Raw genomic sequence first — 13,637 nt, 5'->3', positions numbered from 1 at the left:
TCCTCACCAAACATGAGCTTTAATGCATTTAAAACCACAGAATTGTTAGTTTACACCACAGGAGGCTATTTGGTCAGATTAAAGATTAGTATGGGTGTTTAACAACCACTGCACTATTACTGATATTTCTAAGCAGTACATAAACATAAACTGTTTTTTACCGCTTTCATGTAACAGTCTTGACTTCTGGCTTTACACAAATATGGCTGATACATTAATGACATGAAATGTTAGCAGAAATTGCAACAAATAAACAAACAAACCCCTGTTAACTGGTTTGCAATAACAAACAGAGAAAACAAACTAACCCTACTATTCATGGGAATGTAAACTCCAACTCCAAACAAGTTGGGTTATTGCATATAAGTAAATAAAAACAGAATGCAATGATTTATAAGCACATATCTTATTAACAACAGAATACAGAAAGCAGAGATTAAGATTCTCGAATCTGCCATAAAACAAAAACTGTCTGTTTAGAAAGAATTTGACTTAATGTATTTGAATGAAAAAACATACATTATTTAAATACAGTATATATCATCTATATAATATATAAAGATTCTGAAAATCTGGAGAAACCTCTGTGCGCAAGGAAGAAGGCCAAAGAAGACATTCAACATTAGATGTCTGTGATACTCTGGCCGTCGAGCAGCACAGCATTGAAAATAGGCATGATTCGCTCGTGGAAATCACTGCATGGACCCAAGAACACTTCTAGAAATCACTATCTATGAATGCAGTTCACCGTGTCATTCATAAATGCAGGCTATGCCGTTTTAGGCAGGCACATCTAAAAAGGCATCATCAATGCTGAAAAGTATTTGCATATTTTAGAGCAACATATCTTCACAGCCAGATGCCGAACTGCATACTGCATCTACTCCAACAACATGGCTTCATAGTGAAAGATTCCAGGTGCTGAACTGATCTGCCTGCTACGGAAGAGGATTAGGGCCACTGGAAAAAAAAAAAAAAAAGAATTCTGACTTTAATCTCAGAATTCTGAGATTAAAGTCAGAATTCTTTTTTTTTTTTCCAGTGGCCCTAATCCTCTTCCGTATCTTCCGTACCCTGCAGTGCAGACGACTGTTAAGAGGAATGGGGCAACGTTCCTCTGCCAAAAGTCCTGCAGCTGGCCTCCTCAGTTCCTAGATTGTTATGGACTGCCTAAGTAGGAGAAGGGATGCTACACAATGATAAACATGAACCAGCACAAACTTTTTTGAGATGTGTTTCTGTCATGAAATTTAAAATGAATTCAGTTTTCCATAAAATGGTAAATTTTCTCCGTTCAAACATGTGAATAAAATATGGGTTTTTGGGATTTACAAATTACACATTATGTTTTTATTGACAGCTTACACTGCATCCAAACGTCTTTGGAATTGGGGTTGTAGAAGAACCTTTGTGTTTGCTGTCCATCAGTAAAATTTGACCAAATCAGAACCAGTATTTCAATACATTTTACAAAGTAAGGTGATTCACAGTTATGCAAACGTCTCAAGCAAAACAAAACAAAACTTTATCCATCGACTCAATCTAAAACTAAACATTTATATTTTTGTTTTAGTCAGTTTTGCAAGTGCTTAATGTCTTTTTTTTTTTTGTTGTTTTTATATTTTTTTTTAAGTTGAGTGTTTATTTTTCAGTTAATTAATATATGTTTCCAAACCTATTTTTAGTCTTTGGGACAGGATTCTTTCATCTATAATAACCTAACTGCTCAACACTGATTATTAAAACAAAGTATTTGTGCTGCATCTACACCAAAGTGTGTACTTGGTAATATTTCCCCTGGTTGAAAACCAATGATTTTTAGTTGATGGCTGATATGAGCTTAATTAAAGAAAATGGAAATGGTATCATACTGAAGCCTAGTCTGCCTTTTCTTCACTGAACTTATGAAGTTCCCACTGAGTCAAAGATGTATTGTCAAAATTAGCATAACATTTTTGGTGTGTTTGGACTCTCTTGAATTTCCATTGTACTATAAACAAAAGACCACTTGAGTTTGATCCAAATGCAGGGCAGTGAATTTGTAATCACTGACAGTGTTGTTTAAGAAGTTAAAGATTTGTTTTTGTCTGTTTCATTTAGTCAATAAGTGGCAGAGGTAAGTGGCTGGGGTTGAGTCAGGTTGCTTAGATAAGTGAAGGTGAACTCAGACATTGCCAGGGGCACTGACTCAAGGCCACAGCATACTGCAGTAACCTGAAAAAAGAACAAAGTGTCAAAGCGGACAAAAAGTTGTGTACTTTTGTGGTAAATAACAACTTCCTGTAAACACTTTCATGTTCCCCATATAAAATGAAATGAAAGTCTCTGGAAGAGGGGGTTGACGTGAAGTACCCGACATGAAGCATTCTATGTGGTGTGTATGGGGTGGGTGGAGGGGGGGAGGGGTGTTATTGAACACCGTCCGTCATTGGTTGGCTCTAGAGTCACTCTCTCATTACAAGAGGTGCGTAATTACGCTTTGAGCCCTCGGAACTTTGGCACACCTCCACTGTATAATCTGAAGTTCAGCGCTGTCAACCGCACGGTGACGTCCGCAAGACGCTATGAGTCAAGACACAATACGAGGAAATCCCCAAGGCCGAGAAAACGCTGAGAGGCCCCTTTAAATCGACGCTTCCTCAACGCCGTGCCAACAGAGGGAGAGAGAGAAACAGCGCTGATAAACAACAACACGGTTCTCAGAAGCGGCTTTTACCGAATTCAGCTCTTTACTGCGGCCTCAAAGAAACGAAGGTGAGGCCGTATTTTTATATTTAGTCATATTTTAAGCGTATTGTAGAGAAACCGCTGAGTTACTGTTGTTTAGAGACGGGTGGAAAAGCTTTTCTTATTCTGACTATAGCGAGTAGAATGACCGAAGACACGCTTTGTGTCGCTGTGCTGTTGTAGTGGGCAGGAAGGGAGCTGCTACACCTGATAGTAGTAATACAACTGAAAACACGTACGAGTACACGGCTTATTGTAGTGTAAACAGCCGAGAAGTGTTGGGAGACAACTGGCAGAGCTTTTCGCTCTCTCACTCGCGTTTTTTGACAAACGTGTTCACTTTGGTTGACAGGTTTGGCGGACTTCCCTTCTGTAATTTCCAGTATTTAGTCGTCTGTTGCCCATACATTCATCGGTTAATACCATTGCGGAAGTGCGAAGCTTTCCATCACGACACAAAGCTTGGGCTGTGCGGACATCTAGCGGTCAGACACTAAAGGACGCCTCCCAGAGATGTACGGTGCTTCAGGTATCCCCGAGCTCATCCCGCCCAGCGGGCCGCCCAGGCAGCCCGGCCCGGCGGGGCAGTTCAACCCGGGACACCCCCAGGTCAACGGTCACGGTGGCGGGCCCAACCCTCAGAGACTCGGACAGAGGGCACCCAAACTAGGCCAGATCGGTCGGTCCAAGAAAGGTGAGGCTCCATATAGAAGTATGAAGTGATGACCCCACCTACACAGTTTACAATTACACAATGACAGTATAGCAGGCAGCATATGCATTTGTTCTATGCACATATGTAATAAAACATAACAGTAGCAGTAGATATGTCAGAGCTCCTTATTGGCTGTTGAACTGTATTGGATTAGTCATAAATATTTATAAGGTGGATAAAATGTTGCTATTATATTTGTATGTGTGTTTCAGTCAGCAGTGATGTATACAAATAAAGATGTCTCATAGATAATGCAGAACAAGTCAATGGGCAGACATAAGCAAGGTTACAATTAAAGAATTAAGTAAAAACAAATCAAACTCCACTGAAACAAAATCAAGCAACTATAGAAAAAAAAAAACCACAAGTAGGCGTGCAGCGATACACTGATTGTGCCTTTCACCGTGATATCTGTAAATGGAAAATTAGGTGTTACAGATAAGTAACTAGTTAGATAAAGAAAGTGACATCACCCTTACGTCTTTAATACAGCGTGACTGTAGCTTAGCCTGGCTAAGATAAAAAGCAGAAAACGTAGCTTAGTGGAAATGGCTAGCATGTAACCCTGTGTCAAACAGCTTTTAGGAACATTTGTTTTTAGAGGCAAGCTAGCTGTTTACCCCAATTTCCAGTGGTAATGCTATGCTAAGCTGACTGGCTACCCACAGTGGCTTTATTTTTAACATATAGATACAAGGGTGGTCAATCTTTTTGTCAAATGATTAAAAAAAAAGCAATGTTTGATTTGAACTTACCCTTCTTGCCCCTTTAAATTTCATTTTGCCTAAGTAGCTAATCTCCTGTTTTGTTCTTCTCACCGCAACCGGTCACAGCAGATGGCCCTGCCCCTCTCTGAGCCTGCTTCTGCCGGAGGTTTCTTCCTGTTAAAAGGGAGTTTTTCCTTCCCACTCTCGCCAAAGTGCTTGTTCATAGGGGGTCATATTTTTGTTTTTTTCTCTGTATGTATTATTCTAGGATCTGCCTTACAGTATAAAGCGCCTTGAGGCGACTGTTGTTGTGAGTTGGCACTATAAAAATAAAACTGAACTGAATTGTAGCTAATATGTGATTATTATAATAACTGCTTGTTTGCTTTTTCCTCCTCAGTGGACCTGGATGATGAAGACTTGGATGATATCATGAACAACAACGGGCAGTGCCCTGTATCCCTGTCACCCATCTCCTAAGCTTCACCAAGAAGTGCCAACAAAGAAAACCCCTGGGTCGCCAAACCCACCCCCACACCCTCTGACAGCGATCTTGTCCTTGCTCCTGTCAAGTGTCCTACTGAAGCTTCTTCAAGGCTAAAAAACGGCTCATTTATCGCCTGTTGAAGCCCTGACTGTGTATATAGCGCTTATTTAACTTAACTTTGGTCAGACTGTGAATGAATTCGTATTGCATTGCTCTCTACACTATACCTCGGTAGGTAGTGGACTATCAGGATTTAAGAAAGATTTGAAGGAAGTGTCTATATTTTTTTTCAGAGCTTCTTCTCAAGGGCTACATTTTTAAAGTTGCACTGAGCAAACGGTTAGATGACAAGCATCCTCTCGCCTGCCTGTTTACTGGTGAGGGTTACTGATTACCCGTGGGCTGCTTGTGTTGGAACACAAGCCTGTTAATGTGTATCGGACAGGTGAATTGTTAAGCTTTGGTTGTGCAATGACTATCATTCTCTACTCTCTCACTGATTCAAGTGGTGTACTATTATCCAGTGGATGAAAGCTCGCTAGTTGCTTTAAAAAACAAAAAACAAAGGAGAAAAACTAATGCTAATAATTTATTATTTAAAAAATGAGACACTTTGTTGTGATGTTACGGCATCTGTTTGGTTTTGTTTTTTTACTTGTTTCTGAGCAGGTAACGCTTCAGTCTGTGGGATTTTTATTATGTTTCCAAATGGTGCACTTTGTGGGAATGCCTGTTATGTGCAGTGACATGTTGCAGAATTCTATGCATGAAGCATCAAAACCTGTGACTGGCATCCTGTTATTTAAGGGCTACGTAGTAGACTTTGATAAACCAAACCACCGTTTTGCTCTTCAAATCTGGTAGAGTCAGCGTTTCCCTGAGCTCATTGGTGGTTTTGAGCTGCTGACTCGGCAGTAAACAACAACGGCTTCATAGAGCTTTGTGTGTGTTTCCTAATGCAGGCTTTCCCAGTTTGGCTACATGACTGTGAGGACAATAAAAACAAAATGTGTACAGTAAATGACTTTGATGAAATTGCCAAATGATTCCTGATGCTACATCAGATTGATGCTTAAAGAAATTGACTCTGATTGGCATGCCGACGTGTAAAGGTCAAACTTAATTGTATTTATGTTTATTTATAAAAAAGCTCTAATCTGCTTTGTGAACTACACCCACGTGGTGTGGTAATGTCTTTCAGGTTTAGGTGAACTATTGTGTCAGACTTTATAATTACAGTGTGAGGTCACAGAAACGAGCACCCTCGCTGCAGAGACAATCTTTGGATTTTTTTTAAGCTGGCAGTGGCTCTCTCGGGTTCAGATGGTGTTGTCTATAAAAGGCGGCTCATGTTGATGTCATGTTCCTGTTTTTTGCTGGCTCGTTACTTAATTTGTTGGTGTCATGGGAGCACTGCACCTCACAGCTTGCTCTCTGACTCAAAGATAGTTGTTTTGATCTTTGCATGGAAATAACTTTTCATAAAGCATCCTGGGAAATAAAACATGAATCTTTGTGGAATCTCTGTGTTTCTGTGGTTCAGCTGACTCTGAACTCCTTTTATCACGCAGATAAACTTGCAGCCACTTTATTAGGTACACCTGCTCAACAGCATGTAGACGTGATCAAGATGACCTGCTGAAGTTCAAACAGAGCATCAAAACGGAGAAGAAAGGTGATTTAAGTGGCTTTGAATGTGGGTTGGTTGTTGGTGCCAGACAGGCTGGTCTGAATATTTCAGAAACTGCTGATCTGCTGGCATTTTAACACAACCATCTCTATGGTTTACAGAGAATTGCCAAAGAAGAGTGAGCAACAGTTCTTTGGGTGACAATACCTTGTAGATGTCAGAGTTCATAGGAGAATAGCCAGACTACTTCAAGCTCAAAGGATGCATACAGTAACTCGCATAACATCACTCTAAATGTTTTCATCAATTAGGTGTCTGTAGGAGTAAATTAAGACTCTAAACAACATACTTAAAGCATTAAGAACTCTGATAAAGTTACTAACATTTAGTATCGACTAGTTCATTACTAATAAACTGCTCCCTGAAGGTTATTTAAAGGTTCCACTTAAATGTGTTTTATAAAATGTTCCTTTAAGGTTCTTTAAAAGTTGAAAATGACCACATTCAGAGAAGCTTTGGAAAATGTCACCTCAGGGTTCCCTAAAGGTTCTGAGAATCCTAGCAGATTTTTTTTTTTTTTTTTAAAGCTGCAAACACACTTCAAAGAACCATTATCCAGTCTTCCATGAAGGTTCTCTAAAGGTTTTACACAACATAAGCTTTGATGAATGTTATGAATGTCTTCAAAAACATTCATGAAATGTCCCCTAAAGGTTACTTTTACTAGTTCAAATGAAACAGAAAGTGCAAAATCTATGAAAAGACTGTCAGTAGAAATGTTACTGTGCTACTGCACTGGAGAAAACAACCATATAACCAGTTTGATGGACCATGACACAGTTAACAATGTTGCATTATCTTTATTATTTAAGTACTGATGGACATGTTAAAAATATTCTTTCATATATTTTCCATGGTGCTGTTATCTGCTAAAAGTATATAAACCTATGGCATTTACAAACATAGAACCAACTGTTCAGAACATTTAAAAAACACTAAATTGTGAAAGCTACAAGAAGCTACAGTGAACTAACAATCGTGCAAATCTACACGAGTAAAGACCTACAGTTGACAAAATAAATAGTTGCAGTTTAACCTCAGTGGCTGATAGAAAGGCCAATAGAGCGATAATGGCGTGATGACTACAACATCAGATATTTTATATCTGAACAGGCTTTGTAACATGCTGGTATGAAAAGCTGTGGGGAGTCCTGTAGCAAGTGGCCTGTGTCATCGCAGTGTGTGAAATCACACCCTGCTCATTGTGACATCTATTTTGGTACTAACAGTTGATATAAAATGCTGTATTGTCACCGTGTTCCTGTGTTGGACAGCGTGTTGACTTGCAGACTACTCACCAAACTGTAATTGATTACTTTCAATTACATGGCAAATGCTAATAAATGCTGGTTCTAACATGAGGGCGCAAGTATTGGCTATAACCCACCATTTAGGCTGCAATTCAAGAGCTAGCCCAAGAGGGTTTGTCTATTAAGTCAGGACATCCAATTATAATGTATTTGTGAAGACTACTTGTAAACAATGGAGGAATGTATGGATTGGGTGAGAGACATCCGTCATTAAACAATTGAGGGTGCTGCTTAATAATCAAAGGGTCATCAAAGGCCTGAACACAAAGTAAAGAAAGTCTTTTTTCAGTACTTCCTGCCTCCATGTGATTCACAATCATCCATACATCTTCGGTTTTCCGCCTCGCTGATGCTGAAGAGGATCATTCTCCTCAGCTTCTTTTAAAGTTCCTGGCTACATGGTTGGGGAATCTCAGACATATTCCTTAGTGCTGCTTGGAGGGCCTGAGCGGGTACTGCCGATGGCTGGGTACTTGGACACTTGCTTCTTCCTTGGACAAGAAGCAGCCAACATGGCCCCACCTAAGACATCTAGGAGAGAACCGCCCCACGCGATGAAGATGGCCGCACCAAACTCAAACCTGGAAAGACAAGGCAACCCCAATCCTCAGCTTCAATATTACGAACAAAGGCAAAACTGATGTGTTAATAAAGTAACCTGCACTGGTGTCATTTATGCAGTTGTTATGTTTCAAAAGCAAGTAGTGCATCAATGCAAAGAGAGTAAGAGAAAGAACATATAGTATGAAAATAGCATTAAATCACAAGATTGGCGTTTTTAAGGGTTTTTTTTAAGGGATAATAGACATGGACTGTCCCCAGAGCTCTATAAGCCGGAGTGAGAGATAAAAAAAAAAAAAAACCTTTTCTACTATGAGCCTCATTCACCCAGTAGCATAAACACAGATTTAGTTTGAGCTGATCAGATGACATCCAGATTTTTATGTCACATAACTAGCTTATCACTGCTGTAAAAGAATAAAATGCACTGTTCTCTCACACCAGTTTTAGCTACAGTACTAAAGGAAAAACAATTTTTATGCATAATAATACATAAATAATACATAAATCATAATAACAGTAAAACAGAAAAAAAGAAGAAATGGGTGCTTTTAGATTGCTTACTTGGTGTTGACTGGAGTGTAGGGATTATAGAAAGCCCTGATGACATTGTGAGCAAACCAGGAGCACGCTACGATAGCACACAGCCCTGCAAGATCAAAAGTCAATCAACACATCGTCAAAGCCAGAAAAAGCCCAGCCAGGCTTTTATTCCCTTTATACAGTCACCAGGCGGCTAGCTATTGACTCCAGAACAATTAGCTTTTAGTGTTTCTGTTCTCTTCAGAGCCAGTTAGAGCTCTGATCTTAGATTCAGTGCCAGGATTCATTCATTCTAATGACCTCTGGAGGGCCAGAGAAGATCAGTGGGTAGAAAGCTTTTTGGAGTGGGGATCAAACCTCCTCCCACCTACTGTATGATGTGCAGGACATCTAGGCAATTGTGCTTTGATGGAATTACATAAATGGATTCCATTATTTATTGGATCACAGGAAGCTATTACACTGAATGTGTATGTTTTATACAATATAGTGATGAAATACTTACAAACACAAATCAGTGACAATCATCCCTTTTAAATATATTTGGAAAGGAAGACAACAATATTAGCATGTTCTTCCAGCAAGCTCGTGTTGAGTGTTGCTTTGAGTTATTGTAACATATCTACTATTTGTAATGCTTCACGTCAACCAGGACATGGATGGAAAGGTAAATGTTAAAATGTAGTTTTTCCCTGAACATTAACTATAATAGTGTCATTCATTTCTTGGTGCAAAAACAAACGTTTGGGTTTAAACGGGCTATTTTACAATTAGCCGTCTCATATGGTAGCTAGCAAAGCTGCAGTACGTTATCTGGAAAGCTAATTCAAAGCTAATTCACCACACATTCACCAAATATCCAACAACTGTCTTCACGAATATTAGCATGCTCTTCACGAATATTAGCATGCTAACTGGCTAAACCAAGATAGTTAATATGGTAAAGACTCTACCCAACATCAGCATTTAAAACGTTTACAACGTTAAAAATATTTAAACGTTGTAAAAAGTACACTTTTTCCTGATCAGACGTGTTTCACAAGGTTCTGTAAATAGCTTTAATAACTGACACATGTGCTAAAGCTCAGAAAACACAACAGCAAGCTTTTAAGATAAAGGTTTCTGAATAAAATTAGCAAGTCGTCTGCATTATTGGTAATGCCAAAGTACTCTGAAGATTTATTTTTCTCATCAGGTAATGCTGTAGCATGACAGATTACTTTTTATTGGAGGTAATCTTATAATGTAACAAGATATTTTTCAAAGCTAAATTACCCTGCACAACATCATTGTATTACCATACATGACCCTATGTGAAAACCTTTGGATGATATAACATTTTGACAGTTTAAATCTTACACCAATCAGTCATATATATCTATATACCTATATTATTATATTATTGCTAATATATATTTTGTAATATATCTATATCATGGCTAAAGCACTTCTGGATGGATGCAAACTGCATTTTGTTGCCTTGTACTTGTGACATGTGCAATGACAATAAAGTTGAATTCTATTCTGTTCTATTCACTGGTCTTTGCCAAATTAGGTTCTTTGGTAAGCTCCCTCACCTCCCACTAACAGGATGATGCCTCCTGTCATGGCAATGCGGGCCTTGCGTAGTCTGTCACTTCCTCCACAAGTGGTGCACTTCATTCCTATGCAGGCTACACCCAGACCTGCAATGGAAACAATGATGCCAACTATCATCAGGGCACGAGTGGCCTGGAGCGAACCTGGAGCAGAGGAAGAGAAAGAAAGGCAACAGAAAACGATGAAGCAGAGGAAATGTAACAGAACAGTGTGGAGCCTGAGAATAAATGACCTTTTGTGTTGTGGAATGTGGGTGTGCATTTTAAGAAAATAATTTGTTTTGTTTCATACAGTAATGTCTAAAAAATACTAAACTAAAATGAGACCATTTATAATAATCCTGTTGTTAAAGTGCAAATGAGGAGTCACAAAACAGAACATAATAAAGACTAACAAACAGCCTCCAACATATCAAGGAGGCTTTATGTGGCTGTCCAGGTTGTGAATTACATTTGCATTAGCCTGTGAAGACATTTTAATGTGAGCTTTTCCTGGAAGGGAAACCATGGGATACACATGAGCACACATAAACAGTATGAAGGAACACATCTTACACCCTCGAATGTCTTCCCTTTGAGGAGGCCCGTGGAAACATTGCTGTCATGATTCTCATCTGTCAGTGCCCCCCCCCCCCCCACACACACACACACACACTATAAACCTATCACAGGGTGAGACCCCTTTTGCCTCTCCCCCCTGTCCACCTACGGTAGAACCAGTCTGTGCCAGTCTAGGCCATCCCTGCTCTGCCCAAACAAACAAAACCTTTTGCAGTGAGGGAGTGATGGGTGGAGAGAGGCAGGGGAGAGGAGGATGCAGAAACAGAATATAAATCAGTGGGAAATGCCAAGCAACAGGGTCATTATACAGTAAAATGAGAGCAGAGAAGGATACACTGTATCCTGGCTTGGAGTGTCTGCTGTTTCACATATGCTAATAATGTTTGGCCGTGTGATTACACTCTACAATGGGACGCTTGTAGGACACTGTAGCTTTTCTTGTTCTCAAAAAAAAAACCCAGCTAAATTATCTCATAATAAATAAAGTTGTATACCTTTTATACACCATGTACAATGATAGATTTTGTATAAGGCCATTATGCATTTGGTTAGCTCTGTTTTTATCTTATAGGTTGCGGTGGGTGGCTGTAGCTCAGGAGGGAGGTAGAGCAGGTGCTCTGCTGATTGGAAGGTTCATGGTTTGATCCCTGACTCTCCAAGCCTGCATGCCAGTGAAGGCCGCTAACCCCAAGTTGTTCTCCGTCACAGTGTTCACATAAGATGCACATGTGTTTTCTATGCACATAAGAGCACAGAAAACAGTGAATGAGTGAACACTGAGTGCTCCAGGAGAGTAGAAAAGTGCTATATAAGAATCAGAGAATTTATCCTCTGGTATTTTATTGTGTAGGGTGTTTATCCTGAAAGGTGTCTTAGAAATAACATTTTAATTACATAGTAAAAATGGTAAATGGCCTGTATTTGTATAATAAAGCTTTACGCTTTAGTAAACCAATTCAGGCCACTTTTCTCAGTGTTGGTATAATTAGACAAACCATTTTTCTTTCTCTTTCTTTCTGTTTTGTTGTTGTTGTTGTTGTTGTTTTTTTGTTTTTTGTTTTGTGTTTTTTTTTTGGGGGGGGGGGGGGTGCGACCTCAAAAACCGATTCAGAGACAGATACAGAGAACAGCCTGAGGCCATCATCATTTCAGCTAATACAGCATGACAGCATTACAACAAACCACTGAAGTGGGCCAACACACACCCATCACGCACAGCTTTAGTATCCACAGTGTGTTATCCTTCATTTAAGAATGTGTCCTCTACTAACTATAACAGCAGATGTGAAAACATTTACATTTTTCATCATCATCAGTAAAGAAGCAGCACTGTCTGTCAGTTTTTTGCTTGTTTTTTCTTTTTGTAGCCAGCTTACAAACAGAGGTCACGTCTCTTCCTGTGAGTTTGAAGATATCAAGTATTTAAATCATTTTTTTCTGTACTTGTTCTTGGGAAGCTACAGTTGAGGTATGAAAGAGATTATTTTGGCAGCAGCCACTCCTGCACTGTTTGCACCATATGTGATATTCTACAGCTGGGGTGTCGGACTCAGTTTCACAAAGAGACACGCTGGGAATTAAAAATGTAATTCATAACTGTAATAAATAAATAAAAAAATAAAAAATCCCCTCATTATATCAGTAATTAACATCCTTCTTGTATACAATTGGAGTCACATCCATTTATTTGACATTAAAGTCAACATGTGAATACAAAAACTTGATATGACAACTATATTCAAAAATAAAATAGAAATTGGATCATGTATTTTACATGTATCATAGCGCAAAGGTATTCCTTTCAGTGTGAAAAACCTTTAAATTTATTGTTTTGTGACCTGAAGAAGCTGGAAAATTTGCTTAAAATTAGCATCTGGCTGGATTTGGCCCTCCAGCCATGAGATTGACCACATGTGTTCTAAAGGATCTCTGTGGTGATGCAGGGCTCAGGTTCATTCCTGGAGCAAATGGCATGTGGTTAAAAAAGGTTTTCCTAGAACGTGCCAGTGTGTTGTTTCCTTTTAAAAGTTAAAGTCATTTTCCTCTTTTTTAAACTTTCCATATAAAATGATGACTAGACAAGACAATAAACAAGGACTACTTAATAATGATTTGTGATGAGCAGGTTGCACCTGCAGGAACTAAACCTGTTCAGTGGTTTTTTTAAACCAAGGGGGTAAAAATGCGCCACTTACTGTCGAGCTGAAGGATGGAGTCGTAGATTTTACACTGGAGCTGCCCGGTACTTTGGAAAGCGCACGACATCCAGAGTCCCTGGTACATGGCTACAGCTGTGATGATGTTGTCTCCGATGTACGCGGACATCTTCCATTGCGGCAGGATAGTCCCGATGATCAGACCGACAATACCTATTAATGATAGGAAAAATCCCAGCAGCTGGATCCCGGAGTTGGCCATGCTCTTAATGAACCTCTAACAGGATCCGGTGTTCGTTTCACTTTGCTCGAGTTACAGAACTTCTAAAGTGTCTGTTCTTATTAGTCAGGAAATGATGCAAAAGTCGCAGGTAGTGTCCGTGTCCGTGCAGAAGTGTGTGGCGGGGGTCTTTAGTTGGGGATGGGCATCTAAGTTGCTGGTGATGATGGAAGTGGGTGTGTAATTATCATGCCCGCTGATGCATGGAGTCGCAGTTTTCTGTGCTCTGCTGGGAAATGCCCCCACCGCTTCCAGCAAAGCCACAGGTCGTCTTTCAACCCGACAATTCGTCTCTGTGAATT

General features: G+C 39.6%; 1 protein-coding gene and 1 long non-coding RNA gene across 2 annotated transcripts; one reads left to right on the top strand and one right to left on the bottom strand.

Annotated features, from left to right (window-relative positions):
* The first annotated feature begins 2,491 nt into the window (after positions 1–2,491).
* LOC143416552 (uncharacterized) lies at positions 2,492–6,157 on the top strand. Its single transcript, XR_013096944.1, has 3 exons — positions 2,492–2,754; positions 3,080–3,421; positions 4,550–6,157. It is a non-coding gene; the product is annotated as an uncharacterized LOC143416552 (long non-coding RNA).
* Positions 6,158–7,110: 953 nt separating this feature from the next.
* cldn7a (claudin 7a) lies at positions 7,111–13,549 on the bottom strand. The gene is made up of 4 exons (XM_004571014.3): positions 13,095–13,549; positions 10,318–10,482; positions 8,762–8,846; positions 7,111–8,217 (listed from the first exon to the last, which is right to left on the bottom strand). Exons 1-4 carry the CDS (start codon positions 13,315–13,317, stop codon positions 8,049–8,051), a joined length of 642 nt encoding a protein of 213 aa, XP_004571071.2. The 5' UTR covers positions 13,318–13,549; the 3' UTR covers positions 7,111–8,048.
* Between the last annotated feature and the right edge of the window lie 88 nt (positions 13,550–13,637).

The sequence above is a fragment of the Maylandia zebra genome, linkage group LG3, assembly GCF_041146795.1.
Source record: "Maylandia zebra isolate NMK-2024a linkage group LG3, Mzebra_GT3a, whole genome shotgun sequence".
NCBI lineage: Eukaryota > Metazoa > Chordata > Actinopteri > Cichliformes > Cichlidae > Maylandia > Maylandia zebra.
Note: the sequence above shows the minus strand (reverse complement) of the source record. Positions and strands in the feature narration are given on the sequence as shown.

Bases quoted from the DNA above. Each gene is read 5' to 3' on its own strand.
- cldn7a (XM_004571014.3), bottom strand. From the start codon at position 13,317: ATGGCCAACTCCGGGATCCAGCTGCTGGGATTTTTCCTATCATTAATA. The intron at 10,483-13,094 runs GTAAGTGGCGCA...CCTCTGCTCCAG, and splicing joins CTCCATCCTTCAGCTCGACA to GTTCGCTCCAGGCCACTCGT. The intron at 8,218-8,761 runs GTAAGCAATCTA...TTGTCTTTCCAG, and splicing joins TACACTCCAGTCAACACCAA to GTTTGAGTTTGGTGCGGCCA.